Source organism: Mobula birostris, chromosome 2 (genome assembly GCF_030028105.1).
Source record: "Mobula birostris isolate sMobBir1 chromosome 2, sMobBir1.hap1, whole genome shotgun sequence".
Taxonomy (NCBI): domain Eukaryota; kingdom Metazoa; phylum Chordata; class Chondrichthyes; order Myliobatiformes; family Myliobatidae; genus Mobula; species Mobula birostris.
In genome coordinates this window covers 154,907,380-154,922,911 of record NC_092371.1, presented here as the reverse complement: position 1 = coordinate 154,922,911, position 15,532 = coordinate 154,907,380, and the positions used below count along the sequence as shown (strand labels likewise).

At 39.1% G+C, this 15,532-nt stretch overlaps 1 protein-coding gene across 1 annotated transcript in view; it reads right to left on the bottom strand.

The window, feature by feature from the left end:
* Window positions 1-15,532, bottom strand: part of rims1a (regulating synaptic membrane exocytosis 1a) — a 479,607-nt gene that overhangs the window by 127,096 nt on the left and 336,979 nt on the right. Inside the window, exon 24 of the mRNA XM_072250401.1 lies at window positions 9,712-9,884. Within this exon, the coding sequence (XP_072106502.1) occupies window positions 9,712-9,884 (173 nt within the window). The remainder of the gene's footprint in view (window positions 1-9,711; window positions 9,885-15,532) is intronic.

Here is a 15,532-nt window from a genome sequence, read left to right as displayed (position 1 = left end):
CTCTCTGTTCTAAATGGACATCCCAGTATTCTGAGGCTGTGTCCTCTGGTCCTAGATTCACCCATTATAGGAAACATCCTCTTCATATTTGTTCTATCTATTCAATAGGTTTTAAAGAGATTCCCCCCTCATTCTTCTAAAGTCCAGTGAGTACAGGCCCAGAGCTATCAAAGACACCCCATGCATTAACCTTTTCATTCCTGGAATCATTCTCATGAACTTCCTCTGGATCTCTCCAATGCCAGCATAGTTTTTCTTAGTTAAGAGGCCCAAAACTGCTCATAACACTCCAAGTTTGGGCTGACCAATGCCTTATAAAGCCTCAGCATCACATCCTTGCTCTTATGAGGGGTGATTGATAAGTTCGTGGCCTAAGGTAGAAGGAGTCAATTTTAGAAAACCTAGCACATTTATTTTTCAGCATAGTCCCCTCCTACATTTACACACTTAGTCCAGAGGACATGGGGCATACGGATCTTGGACCTCCCGAAAGTGTCCACAGCATGGGTGATTGATAGGTTCGTGGCCTAAGGTGGAAGGAGATGAGTTATACAGCTCTCGTTACATGTACACGCAGGTCAACTCTTTGAGTGATTATGCAGAAAGTTTGAAGTTAATAACTCATCTCCTTCTACCTTAGGCCACGAATTTATCAATCACCCCTGGTGTGGACACTTTCTGGAAGTCCAAGATCGGAATGCTCCACAACCACTGGACTCAGTGTGTAAATGTAGGAGGGGATCATGTTGAAAAATAAATGTGCTAGGTTTTCTAAAATTGACTCCTTCTATCCTAGGCCATGAACTTATCAATCACCCCTGTATATTCTAGTCCTCTCAAAATGAATGATCCCATGACATTTGCCTTCTTTACCAGTGATTCAACTTGCAAGTTAATCTTTAGGGAATCCTGCAAAACGACTCCTAATTCCTTTTGTACCTCGGAGTTTTCAATTTTCTCCCCGTTTAGAAAATAGTCTACGCCTTTATTCCTTCTACCAAAGTACATAAACATACACTTGCCCTACACTATAATTTTCTGCCACTTCTTTGCTCATTCTCCCAACTTGTTCAAGTCCTTCTGCAGACTCCCTGCTTCCTCAACACTACCTGCCCCTCCACCTTTGCATCATCTGCAAACTTGGCTACAAAGCTATTAATTCTGTTATCCAAATCATTGACGTATAATGTGAAAAGAAGCGGTCACAATACTGACTCCCATGGAACGCTGCTTGTCACTGGCAGTCAACCAGAAAAGGCCCCCTTTATTCCAACTCTTTGCCTCCTGCCAATCAGCCAATCTTCTATCTATGCTAATATCTTTCCTCTAATACCATGACCTGTTGTCTTGTTAAGCAGTCTTATGTGCAGCACCTTGTCAAAGGCCTTCTGAAAATCCAAGTAAACAACATCCACTGACTCTTCTTTGTTTATCCTGTTACTTCCTTAAAGAATTCCAATAGATTTATCAGGGAGGAATTCTCCTTAAGGAAACCATGCTGGCTTTATCATGTGCCTCCAAGTACCCCGAAACCTCATCCTTAATAATGGACTCCAACATCTTCCCAACCACTGAAGTCAGGCTAACTGGCCTATCATTTCCTTTCTTCAGCCTACCTCTCTTGTTAAAGAGTGGAATGACACTTGCCATTTTGTAATCATCTGGAACCATGCCAGAATCTAGTGATTCTTGACAGATCATTACTAATGCCCTCACAATCTCTTCAGCTACTTCGTTCAGAACCCTGGGCTGTAGTCCATCTGGAGAGGTGAAGTATCTATCTTCAGACCTTTCAGCTTCCCGAGCTCCTTCTCCTTAGTAATAGCAACTACACTCACTTCTGTCCCCTGACACTCTCAAATGTGTGGCATACTGCTAGCATCTTCCACAGTGAACGCTGACACAAAATACATATTTAGTCTGCCATTTCATTGTCCCCCCATTACTACCTCTCCAGAGTCATTTTCCAGTGGTCTAATATCCACTCACATCTCTCTTTTACTCTTTATATATCTCAAAAAAATTTAGGCATCCTCTTTTGGTATTTTTGGCTTGCTGACCTTCATATTTCATCTTTTCTCCTTATGGGGTTGTTTTAGTTGCCTCCTGTTGTTTTTTTTGAAGCTTCCTAATTCCCTAACTTCCTAATTATTTTGGCTATATTATAATGTCCTCTCTTTTGCTTTTATACTGTATTTGACTTCCCTTGTCACACATGGTTGCCTTATCCTCCCTTTAGAATACTTCTTTAATCTTTGGGATGTATCTATCCTGTGCCTTTCGAATTTCCCTGACAATCTCCAGCCATTGCTGTTCTGCTGTCATCCCTGCTAGTTCTCTCTTCCAATCAACATTGGCCAGCTCCTCTCTCATGCTTCTGTAATTCCCTTTAATCCACTGTAATACTGTAATATCTCATTCTTCTTTCTTGACTACTTCCATCTCAAGGAATGCGACCAATATCACTACAAACCCTCAGAATATCTAAGCTATCTTCACTACATCCCACCTCTTTATGACCACGTCCACCTTGCTTCCTGGTTTTCGAGCTCTGAAGTCTTTGTTCTGATGATGAGACCTTCATACCAATTCTTCTGACTTCTCTTTCCTTAACTGTGGGTGCCCTTCTAGACAAAGCTCCTAACCTCACCTCACCTCACTTATTTCCTGCACCCTTATAGAAACAAGCATAGTTTGTTTTTATTCTTCACTTTTCTCCCCTTCTGGCCTTCTGAAATGACCATTCACTTCGTGACTCTCTGGTCTGTGTTCTTCTAGCGCCAGTTTTCTGGTGTCCCAACTAACCCATATGCACCATGGATATTCAATCCCTCCACACTTCCACCTCATATCAGGATAGCCCTTGAGTTTTTGTTTCTTTCCTGGACATAGGCCCAACCAGTACCCCTGATCCACCTGCCTAAACCCATTCTTACATTGAATAACACTCAAATGCCACTATAGCACTTTCCTTGGAATCACAGTCGATGCAACACCTGCCCCTTCAACTCTTCCCTTTCTACCATCCTGTGGCTCAATTAGTTTTCATATGAAATACTTTCACCTTTTCTAAGTTCCATGCTTAAGATGTGATGTCCTCTGCATTCAAAAAAGCAATACAGGTTTGGTGACTGCTTTGGAGAATATTTATACTTAACTTTTAAGATGGCCCCTGAACTAGAAATTGCAGATTTGTTTAATTCTCCATCTATTCCCACTCTGACTCTGCCTTTGGCTATATTCAACATGAGTTCAAGAAACAACATCTCATCTTCCCTGGGTTGGTACTCTCTTTTGGTAAGTTGACAGCCTGAAATTTTGACTTCCTTTCTCTGTCCATGGAAAGTGCTTGGCCTGTTGACTGTTCCTAGCACTCTCTGTCTTGATTTTGATTTTCAGTATCTGCAGCTTTTCGATTTTCAATCATGGACTAGCTCTGATTTAATTCCATGTTTCATTCTCCATACATAAACCCTGACCTCCTGGGCTGCACCAGCATTCCCCTTTATTTTCGATTCTCAGCAACAGCCATATTTTGTATTTCACTGTCCAGCACTGAGCAATGATTTATTTCTCTCTCCTCCCTCCTCTTGCACTAACATCGGACAGATTAGCTACTTTTAATAACCCCTCTTCATCTTCTCTCAGCCAACATTAATTGCACCATTCTGTTTGACTTGGGCCACCTGATCACAGCCATTCCTTTTGTTTTCTCCACTCTTCTTTTTCTCTTTGCAAGTTAAACATGCCTGACTACTAAATTCTCCCAGTTTCGCAGAAGGATATTTGAGGTGAAACTGTTTTCTGTTTCTTTCTGCAGAGGTGCTGAGCATTTCCAGTGTTCATTGTTTTCATTTTAACCAGTCAGGACCTAATTCTGACTGAGATATGGGGCCATACATGGAAGGTTTGTCCTGCTAGAAACACAAAGCCTGTGATTTTCTGAATGAGGTAATTTGCAGAGGAAACTTCCTCCATGAAAACCAGTTAGAGTGATGCTATTACAGCTTAGGGCGTCAGAGTTCAGCGTTCAATTCTGACGCGGTCTGTCAGTAGTTTGCGTGTTCTTCCCCGTGAATGTGTAGGTTTCCTTTGGTGCACTGGTTTCTTCCCACAGTCCAAAGATGTACTTCTTAGTTAGTAGGTTAATTGGTCTTTGTAAATTGTTCTGTGATTAGGCGTGTGATTAGGCTAAGGATAAATAGGTGTGTTGCTGGGCAGTGCAGCTCGTTGAACTGGAAGGGCCTGTTTTGTGCTGTATCTCCAAATAAAATAAAATTAGAATTGGAACAGAGAGAACACAAGTCAGTTTTAATTTGCACAGTAGGTAGATGGTGGATGTGGGATGGATACCCAGCAGATTAAGCAGTTTTTGTGGAAAAAGAAAAACACTGGAAATACAGCATATGTGGAAAGACAAACAGAATTAATATTTCAGGTCTAAGACTATTCATCAGATTTGAAAAAAAAGAGAAAACAAGTTGGTTTTAAGTTGCAGAGAGAGTGGGAGAAGGTATGGCCATTTCAACATTTTCATTTTAGTGACAGTTCTCTACAACAGCTCTAACCTGCATTTCACAGCTTTTGCATATCCCTTTGTTTTCTCTTCCTCATTAAGCAATTAACCACTTTGCTTCATAACAATATATAATCACGACAATCCTCATACTACCCTATCAGAGATATTTCTTTTGTCCAATTCATTTAACTCACCCTCTCTGCCATTTCTTCTTCTTAAGCCTGTCACCCCAACTGGAGCAACGGCTGCCAACAGAGTCCTCTATATATTTTCCAACATAACATTCTCCCAATTTCTCTGAAGACTCACTGCAATTGCAGGTTGATTGGCCTTGTGGCTTCTGCTTTCACCACACAACTTCATATATCTTCTAGATGAAGATCCTTCCTTTCCCAGGAATAAGATCTTTGGAGCTTCTGTTGGCATTTCTGTAGCTCTGGGTTTTTATGGGATGGTGTTGCTAGCTCCATACCCAACCCTCCTCATTTCGCAGCCAGGCTTGGGACCGTCCAATTCAGAGTTCTCTGCCACTTGAAATTAACTCATTTCTCTTTCACCTTCCCTGAGAAAGTGTCTATGACATGAGCCATTCTCTATCTATGGACATGTTGAACAATTCCAGACTTCCCTGCTTTTTTCAGATTTCCAGCAACTGTTGATGTTCAATTTTTAATAATACATGAACCAGAAGGTCCTTTCCTGTATATCATACTTAATCTTTTATATATTTTCCAACATAATATTCTCCCAATTTCTCTGAAGACTCACTGCAATTGCATGATGTGAACATGTAAGACTAAAATCTTAATCAGAGAATCCTACACAGGGAATGATGCAAAACTTGGCAAATGGATTGCTGGTACTCAGGCAATAAGAATCATTGACTGAAACTGCTCAGGCTTTAACTCATTGAATTGATACTATTACATTAAGAGGTTTCCAGTGAGGGATGGTAAAAATATGTGTGAAGTAGGAGTACTTCAGCTTCATAGATCAACACATTCATTTACTGGATAAGGAGGGAATCTAGACTTCTCTCACAATTACAGGTTTGAAAAGAAGTAAATGCTCTTAGATTTTGTTGAATTAGTGTGTAATTATTCAGAACTTTCCCCGAGGAATAATGCAATTCATCCCACAAAGGACTAAATTATCTAAATGAACAAGGAACACCATCAGGTTCAAAACAAATGAACGCACATGTCAAAAACCAGATAAATTTTGGCCTTCTAATTACTTTTGCTTATGCATATTAACCTAGAGTTTCCTGAGGATGTGCACCATCTTAAAATCATCAAAGAACACAGAAGGTTATTTGATCCTTGTGCCAATGCATGCGCTACTGCAGAGCTCCCTATTAAGAACACTTCGTGCTCCTGTTACCTAGATCTTTTTCACTTTAAGTATTTGTTCAATTTCCTTTTGAAAATGAACATTAATCAATTTCAATACTCCCAGTCAGTGTATTCCATGTCAAAGTAACTCATGTGGAAAATGGTTTTCCATATTGCTCATACTTTCTTTTGCCAATTATCTCAAATTTGCATCCTCTGCTGACTGACTCTTCTGTAAGCAGTCTTCATTCATGCACACTAAGAAAATCATGTGTGATTCTAAATATTATCAAATTCTTTTTAAAACTTCTCCACTCTACAGGAGCCTCAGATGAGGCGGAAAGAAGTTAAGATTACTGTACAGATAAAGTGAATTTTTCCACTAATTATGGTAATCTTTAGATCACATCAATCTGGAGAAATAATGGCAAATTCACAATATACTCTATTATTAATCAATAAACTGGATAGTATGTTCACTCAAAGAACAGATACATAGTGAGTTCTGAATCACTATAATTTTCTGATCAATTTACACCATTATGCTCTTTGCATTTGATGTATGTTAACAACTTGCTAGATTTATATGTTAAATAATGCAAAAAAGGCCATAGTTTATCATTATAATCAATAATTTTGATCCAAGAAATGAACAATAGATCTGTTGAATCACATTCACTCATTTCTCCATAGAAATTTAAAAATTCTTATTTTCTTTTTTCCCCTCTCTCTTGAACCAATCTTTTCACTTATTCTTGATATCTGATTTGATTCCATTATCCACTTTTCTGAGGCTCTTCAACTTCTAGTCTGATTGTTAAATTTATTTGTTAAGAGGATGCACCACTGTTCCCCTGAATCACTGAAGTTCCACCAACCCTGTTACTCTCTGGCATTTTTGTTGAAAGATAAAAAAAAACATTTAATCATCTATTTGGGAAATGCCATTGAGAACTTGACTGAAAGCAGAAAGGAAAGCTATTTCTCCTGTGCACCCATGCTAATCCTTTAAAAGGGCCAACAATCACTGAAGAACCCTGCAAGTTAGGAAATTTCTAAAACTATGGGAGTTCTACATTGAGGGACCCATATTGTACAATATATTTTACCTTTTCTTCTAGATTCTTTGTCAAATATTTCAACGTTTGACTTGGTTGCCAAAGTACCTTTTAGATAATGCAGTTTCTCCCATATCAATCTCCTCCAGAATTATGAACACATCGATTAAATCATCCTTTAAATTGCTCCTACCTTACAGTAGATGCTCCTCCCTGTATTGCCCAGATTATATCTCCATTTGTACTTTTCCAGGACCATAACACTTGAAGCATGATGCTCAAACTAACCCAATACTCCCAACAAATCTCCTGTCCCGATTCAGTCTGACCAGTTAAAAGGAATTCTTCATATTTGTGGATTGCAACCTGTGACATGCCAGTAAGATTACCTGCTCCGGCTCAAAAGGAATTCTATACAAACCAGTTGCTGTCTGCCTGACCAACAACTTTAGCTATCGAGCCAGGCTGATCTTGTTGCTCTCCAGGCAACATCACTTGCTGATAACTTTATTAGTTCAATGAAGCTGATTCAATCCTCATTTAAGATCTTGTAGGGATGCTCTGTGAGCTCACACTGTGCACATCAACTGTGCAGTGACCTCTTCCTCACCTCAGATTCTCCTGTCTTTTGTAATCTTCCCTGCTGCTTCCCCTCAATTCTTCCAAACAAGAAATACCAAGAAGTGGCCATGAAGCTCCAACTGACATCCAATCAATATATTATAAAGTCTGATTAGCAAAATCGTGGAATTGTAAAATCAGTTAAATTGTGGATTTGGGAAGGGGTCATGGAGAAGATAGTGGGAAGACGGCAATGGAAACAGGTCTGAGAATGGCACCAGTTGGGTGATTTGGAACAAAAATGAATAAGGTGACACTTTGGTGTGGAGGCACTACCTTTTGAGAAATAATGAAGTGAGCTTCATAAAGTCTGTGCAGACCTGTTTTCCACATGAGATTCTAGTGCTACCTGTAAGCTATGAATACAGACAGCAATATTTCTGAAATTTTATCCAGGCAAGTAATGCATATCACCATACATGTTCTGATACCACTGTGCAATGGGTTGAAGAAAAATCACTGCTTTTGCAAATCTAACTGAAGTTAACAATTTTTCCTTGTAATTAATTATTTGATAACAATTTTACTTTATGATTCATTATTTGTTCTGCACAAAACACGAAGTGCTACACAATGCAATTTCTCCATGAACATCTTTGGTCCTGACTGCCCATTAATATTATCTATACCTTAACTAATTTTGTATTTTGCTGGTCCTTTTATTTACAGGGGCTTCAATCAATCCTCACATGGTGATGTCTTTACATAATGTCAGTCACACTAACTTTCTCAATCCTCCTCATAACTGCATCAAAGAACTCAATTAGCTTAGGCAAGCATGATTTTATTTTAATGAACGTATGTTGACTTTAGTTTCTGATTTTAAAGACTCTTATATTTAAATGTAGATCCAACTCATAGTGCCCTGTGCCAATTTTGACCTCTCCGTGTAACACTTTATCTATTTTAAATAAAATATTAATTATTTATGCAATTATAGCCACAAATATTCTTGATTTGCATTAATGCACAATGACTGCATGTTCATGACTCTCTAAAGTTAGCATAAGTTACAGGGATCAAATTCATGGAATTCAAACATCAGATTTGTCAATTTTCCCCAATGGAAGAGAATACTCAAAATTATTGCTCTAACGCTTCATTATTCATATCTGTTGCATTACAGTACATCCATTCTCTTTACTAGTTCACCCTACCCAAAAATGACATAGAATTATTGATTAAAAAAAACTGCTCACAATGCACTTTCTACACAGTGCAAAGGTAAACTGCTCTCTAACTCTGTACATTGTCAAGGTACAGCAGTAACTTATAGCTGAATAAGACTGATGAATATTGGATGATCCACTTCCTACGGTTATTACTGTAAGAAGGATAAAGAGAATTCAGGAAGAGGGAGAATGACTAAATGAAGACCAGTGCTGTGATGGAACTATGGGAGTCATCACTTGAGGGAAGAGGCAACAGGGTAAGGCAACTAAGCTTTACCTCAAGTCACCAGAAGCCGAATGCCGTCTCTTTTTCAGATCTTCTTTTCCTGGCTTCTTTTCAGAGTGCCCCGTCTCTTTTTCTCCCTGGTCTACTAACACCCACGATATCCTCCTCTCCTTTTTATTTGTCACATCCCTGTTGTTTTCTAAGGATTTCGATCTTTTCCACAATCACAGCATGCAAAATAAAATCAAAACAACTTAAATGGAACTAACTAGTTGAGCAGGATGTGACAAGCTTCGCATACTGATGATAAAAGAGCCATCTTCCTGCTTACCGATTCAAAATTATAAATGAACAAAGCTAATTATAACAAAAAGAATAAATGCAAGTTTTAGATATGGCTAAATATGGATAAACAGAACAGAAAATAGTGTTACTTCTGTAAGGTGGCTCTTTATCCTAGATCAGAGAGATATTTTTTATCATCCTAAAATGACAAACAAAACTCAACAAATGGACCCATAAGGGAATACTGAATGATCACTGAATAAAAGGCTGCCATGTTCAAACAATTCTTAGCAAATATAATAAAGTTGCCTCATTTATTTGAATTTTCATTCTGATTTTTAACCGATGTAACATTTCCAAGAATTTCTTCTTAATTTTCCAACTGCTAACTATTATGTGTCTAATCTAAATGTGGAATTGGATACTGCGACAATTTTAAAGCTGTATTTACCACACTGAATGCTGTTCAAACTGGAAGTCTAGAGTTGGAACTCACCTAATCTTACGACTACCCCTTGGGCGTTCGGACTGTACTGACATGTAGCTTGTGCTGCTGAGGCGAGAGGCACTACTGGTTCGAGAGATGGCTGACACATCACTGGCATCACTGTCTGATGATTTGACTGAAACATTATCAATGCTTCTGCTTTGTTCATTGTACGAAAGATGCTGGAAATGAAGAAAATAATATACCATTAATACAAAACAAATTATTCACAGCTGCTGTACTGAGAGTCATTAAAATTGCTAACATTATATGACAAATTAATTTTCAATTATATTAATTAAACTCTAGACAAAATTCTCATTGATGATTTATGTTCTGTTCACTAATTTCATAATTAAACTACTCCAAATTATGCATTTAAATACACCATGAGATATTTTAAGTAATTTTACCTGAAAGTATTTTAAAAATTAAAACACTACCTCCTGGCATTGTTTAGATTCAATAATTTTGTAAATAAATTTGTGGAGAATCTGGAAAAACACATTTTCCCAAATACAAACAATTTTATGCACAATTTCCAGAGAGATTGCTCCTTGCATCTACAGCAGGTATTCTATTCATAATTTTATGAATACATAAATTTATTTCTTCTCCAAATAAAATCTAATGATCAGTTTCCACAAATAATATGATGATATAAGAAAATATCATAGTTTATTAATATCACATCTACTGAACTAAATTCCATTTTCTATTAGTATTTCTCATACAAAGTCAACTCAGGATTTCCTGGACCCCAATCAGCAAATCATGTACTGAACATGTGAATCAAAGGCTAAAGAAATCAGAGAATTTCTTAACCTATACTGGAATGTTATTCTGCTACCAATTAGGTAATACAGGTTGAGTACCACATATCTGAAATTCCAAAATCTGAAAACCTCCGAAATCCGAATTTTTTTGAGTGCTGACATGACGTCACAAATGGAAAATTTCACAGGGCACTGGGAAGGTTCCCAGGCGATGCTCAGGTCTCTGACACTACAGACAGTTCTGAGAAGGGACCTCATATATGTAATGACATGGATTAATGGATAACAGAAAAACATTGCATGATGCAAAAATTGAAGATCTAAATTAAGTATTTAAAGAGTGGTTTTGTTAGTGTCAGAGTGAACATATGCTGCTTAATGGTATGCTGATCATGAAACAAGCAAAGATCTACCATAAAGAACTAAAAATTGAAGGCAATTGCTTCTTGCACAAAATTATTAAAATATTATATCAAACTACCCCATCCCATCATAGCTGCAATGAAACAGGCGACTGTTTGAAATCAATAGTGGAAATGAAGCCAATCATAGTACTGGAACCAGGTAACAGATGCAGTCAGGGGCGGTCATTCAACTTCAACAGTCTGTGGAGGACCCAGCACCATCACGTCAGACTGCTTGAAATAGAACTGTTCACTCTATGAGCTTCATACCAGCTGCACATAAGATGTATATGTAATGTAAATGGATTTCATGTTTGTACTTAGGTCCCATCCTCAAGGCATCTCATTATATGCAGTAACAGCAAATATTCCAAAATCCAAAAAAATCCAAAATCCAAAACACTTCTGGCCCCAAACATTTCAGATAAGGTATGCTCAACCTGTACTAATCTATTTTTAAAGAACTCATTTATTTACAACCATAAAACATCTAAGTATTGCTCCAAAATGAAAATCAGTAGAACTAAGGACAAATTATTGACAGAGAATTCAGCTAATTCATCCCCTGAGCAGTCCTGTCCCACTTTCACCAGACCAGACAATGTCTTTCTTCCTTTGTTCACCTCCCACTATCTCTCGCCCACCATTTCCAAGACTCATCACCCTGACCCAACTGGTTCATCTGCATACGTGTGTGAGGTAAGATGTAATAGCACAGGAGAGGTGGCACAGGACATTGCCTGGCATGTGTGAGGTGAGATGTGTACGGGGTCTTTCTTTTTTTGTATGTTAAATTTAAAATGGCTTCTTTGTTATGTTATACTTGGGAATACTTCTTTGTCATGTTAAATACTGAGAAAGTCCTTCCCACTAGCAGTTTGTTGAATCGCGTTACTGATAAGAGGATGTTATGAACCAATTGGGATAGTTGTTATGGTTTTGGTGTATTTGAAGATACTATATGCGCGGGGTTTTGGTGCAGAAGGTGGGAGAGCGAGACAGAGGATGGACCAGATGCTGTGATGTTCGCTAACGGAGTCGGACTCCGAGGACGGCATTCGGGAAGGAGACGGAGACGGACTTGTGTGAAACGTCTGGTCGACCACCGTTGTTGGTCCCAGGCAGTCGGTCGAGGTGGTCTGAGAGGTCGCAGGGTGAAGAAGAAGGTTCTTGAGCTCCAACTGTTTTGTGCACGAAGAGATTGAACTTTGATAAGTGTGGCGCCTTTTATTTTCCTTTTATATTTTATTCTCTATTAATTATATAGTTCCAGTAATATCTATAAACTGTAAATCATTTAATCATATCTGGTGTATTGTCTGTTATTTGGGCAGGGTGGGGTACATCACACAGCATCCACACAAACTATTACCCAGTTTGGTGGGGCCGAGGCTGTTTCCCTAGACAACAGCGAGCCCAGCGACCCTGAGGGTGGCCAGGGGGGGCTATAGATGTAATAGCACAGGAGAGGTGGCACAGGACATTGCCTGGCATGCAGCGTTTCAGTTGTGAAAAGAGACTGGTGAGGCAAAGTCTGTTTCTCCGGAGTGAGAGAGGTTAAGAGGGGATGTGCCTGGGGTATAAAAAGTTATGAGGGGTACTAACAAGATAGACTGAAGGAAACTTTTCCCTTTATCAGAGGCAATTAGACATAGAATATAGATTTTGTGTAAAATGCAAGAAGGATATGAAGGGAAAAAGGATGTGAGGCGAATATATTACAATACTAGGTCATGTGTTGGAAAGCAGGGACTTTACAGTGTATGCCCACAGTTAGGTAGGATAGATAAAAAAGCTTCCCTTTATTAGCCAAGTATAAGAGAATAAGAGGTGGGAAGTTGTGCTAGATTGTATTCAACATCAGTCAAGCTTTAGTTTGCTGTTCTGGCCACATTAGTGTAAAAATGCTATTGCACTGCAGAAGGTGCTTTCAGCCATTCAAATGTAACACCTTCAGACCTGTGTTTTCCCCTTTTCGACTTTATCTGCCTTTTACATTGCAACTGTCCTGTTGACTGCAATTTTGTCCTATCAGCAGCCTCTCTTCACTACACATTGCCTGTGTTTGTAAACCAGGTACTTCATCTTCAGCACTATCACCTACCTTTCCTACGATACTTCTTGCATTGATCAATTCAGCTTCAGTGAGGAGTTCAGCAGGTATGCTGAGATCAGTACCTGTGCACCGAAAATGAGGATCTGTTCTATTGATGCCACAATGTACTATGGTAAAAATGAGATAATGTAAATGTGTAGTTGATGGTTGGTGAAGACTTAATGAGCCAAAGGGCCTGTATCCATGCTGTATCTCTCCAAAGAGTGAAGACATCCAATGGACAGTGCTAAGAAATGCCACTAACTCCAAATCCTGCTACAAAAACTGAGTCACAGACTAATGCACTCATGCAGTTGTATAGCACAAAAGTGGTCCCTGTGGTCCAGATGCCCATACAAAACTTTGGTCATTTACAGTAAGTCATGATTAGTGAAGGACAATAGGAGAAGGAGACTCTATGAAGAGCCTCCTGCCTTGAGTGACCAGGTCAGGCAGGTGAATGTCAAAGACAAGGAAGAAGCATTCACAGCCCAAAGTGCCAGTGGAATTCACTTAACTTCCTTCGAGAATTCCCACCATATCTGCAGCCAGTAATCAGTCAATTCAATTTATTCTACGTTACATTAAAAAAGGACTGAAAACACTGGATACAGTAAAGTCTATGGGACCAAACATCCTAACCACGGTACTTGAAGAGCTGCACTGCAGAACTAGCTGCACCTCCATCACATTTTATTTTGCTGTTTTGCATGCTGTGCTGCAGCACTGCTGGAGGAACTGAATTCCAGAGGTTGCATGAGAGTGGCTGTCCCTGTCATCAAGGTATTCTAACAAACCTGAAGTTAATGAGTACCAAGGTAAAAAAAATCCTGTGGTTGAAGTCACACCTCACACAAAGATTGTGGTTGAATCAATCATTTCCCAGCCCCTAGATATCCTGTGCAGGAGCTGAGCATAAGACACAGACTCAGAAGCTTCATTAGCGACCTTCTTTCCATTCTAAGCTTAGATCCAGCAATGTTCACTGATGATATGCACAATATTCATTCCCACTCACCATTCCTCAGCAAGTGAAGCAGTCCATCAGTGCAAACAGCAAGATCAGCATGATATGCAGACGTGAGCTGGTAACATTTTGTCACAGAAATACCAGGCAATCAACATATTCAACAAGACAGAATCTTATAACTTTATCATTTACATTCAATGACATTCAAGTCTGTCAACATCCTCGGAGAGTGTTTGTTGATCAGGAACTCAGATAGACCAGCTTCATTAATCTGCAGCTATTTGAGCAAATCAGATGCAGTATACTTTGTGGCAAATGACTGACCTCCTGACATTCCAATGTCTTTCCAATCTGCATGAGCACCACTCAGGAAGGTGATAGAATATTCTTCACTTGCTTGGTTAACTGAAGCTCCCAACAACTGCCCAGAAGCTCAATTTAATCCAGGGCAAAGCAGCCCACTTGTTTGGCAGTCGATCCATCATATTAAATATTCAATCCCCCCTCCTAACACTGGCTTACAGTGATGACAATTTATACCATCTATAGTTATATACTGCAGCTCCTCTGAAAGCACCTTCCAAAGCTATGACGTTTACCATCAAGGAGGTGCACTCTAATCCCACCTTGATTTAGGGATATCGCCATTCCCTTATGGCCATTAGATTGTAATACTGAAATTCCCTACATGATAGGAGTAGCTTCACCAGAAGGACTGCTATTTTTCAAGAGTGTTTTTTCATCATCATTTCAAAGAATGTTTGAGATGGCAATAAATTCTGGCTTTGCCAGTGACACCCAGGTCCCAAACTACTAATAAAAAGGGTACCACAATTTAACATTACCCTTAATTTCATACTCAAGTTCTGGACTGTAACTCGAATGCAACAGGCTTCAACAGTGCCAGCTGATGAGCCAAGATGACACCAATTAGTAGCTAAGTTCAGAGCAGTTGTTTTGTGTTATTATAAATATCAAACCGTAACTTCTCATCAAATTATTTAAAAGCGCAAAGGTTATGAACTTGCAACTCATGGCAGAGACTGAAAGTACTCAGCAGGATTTCTGCTGATTATGTTTTTGATGAAGACGGTTTTTAAAATAGGTATCTATTGTCATTAATGAAATAATATTTTTATGGTTAATGGTCACTGCCTGAAATTCAACTGCTCATCAGTTTTTTTTTAAACCTGTCCTTCAGAAGTGAATATAAAACGAGTTCAGGTAGAGATGATGCTGTCTGTGTGAAAATTCCTTTTCTCACCAAGACTGGTCTTTGTCCTGGTACAGCAACCTCCAAAGATGAAGAGGCTGGGTATGAGAGGAGCTGACAGCCAGCTTATTAGACAAGTACACATTAATTAGTTACCAGAAGTGCTTGGCCAGATACAGGGTGGGGAATTGGAAGAGACATAAGCATGGAAGATGAAGGAATGAATGAGCAGTAAATGGGGTTGATTAGGAAAGAGAAGGAAGGAGGGGGAGGGAGTTGAAGCACAGTGATGGCAGGGGTACAAAACGGTGGGGAAGGAAGTTTGTAATTTGAAGCCCAATGGTTGAAGCCTGGAGGCTAAAGATTGGAAGA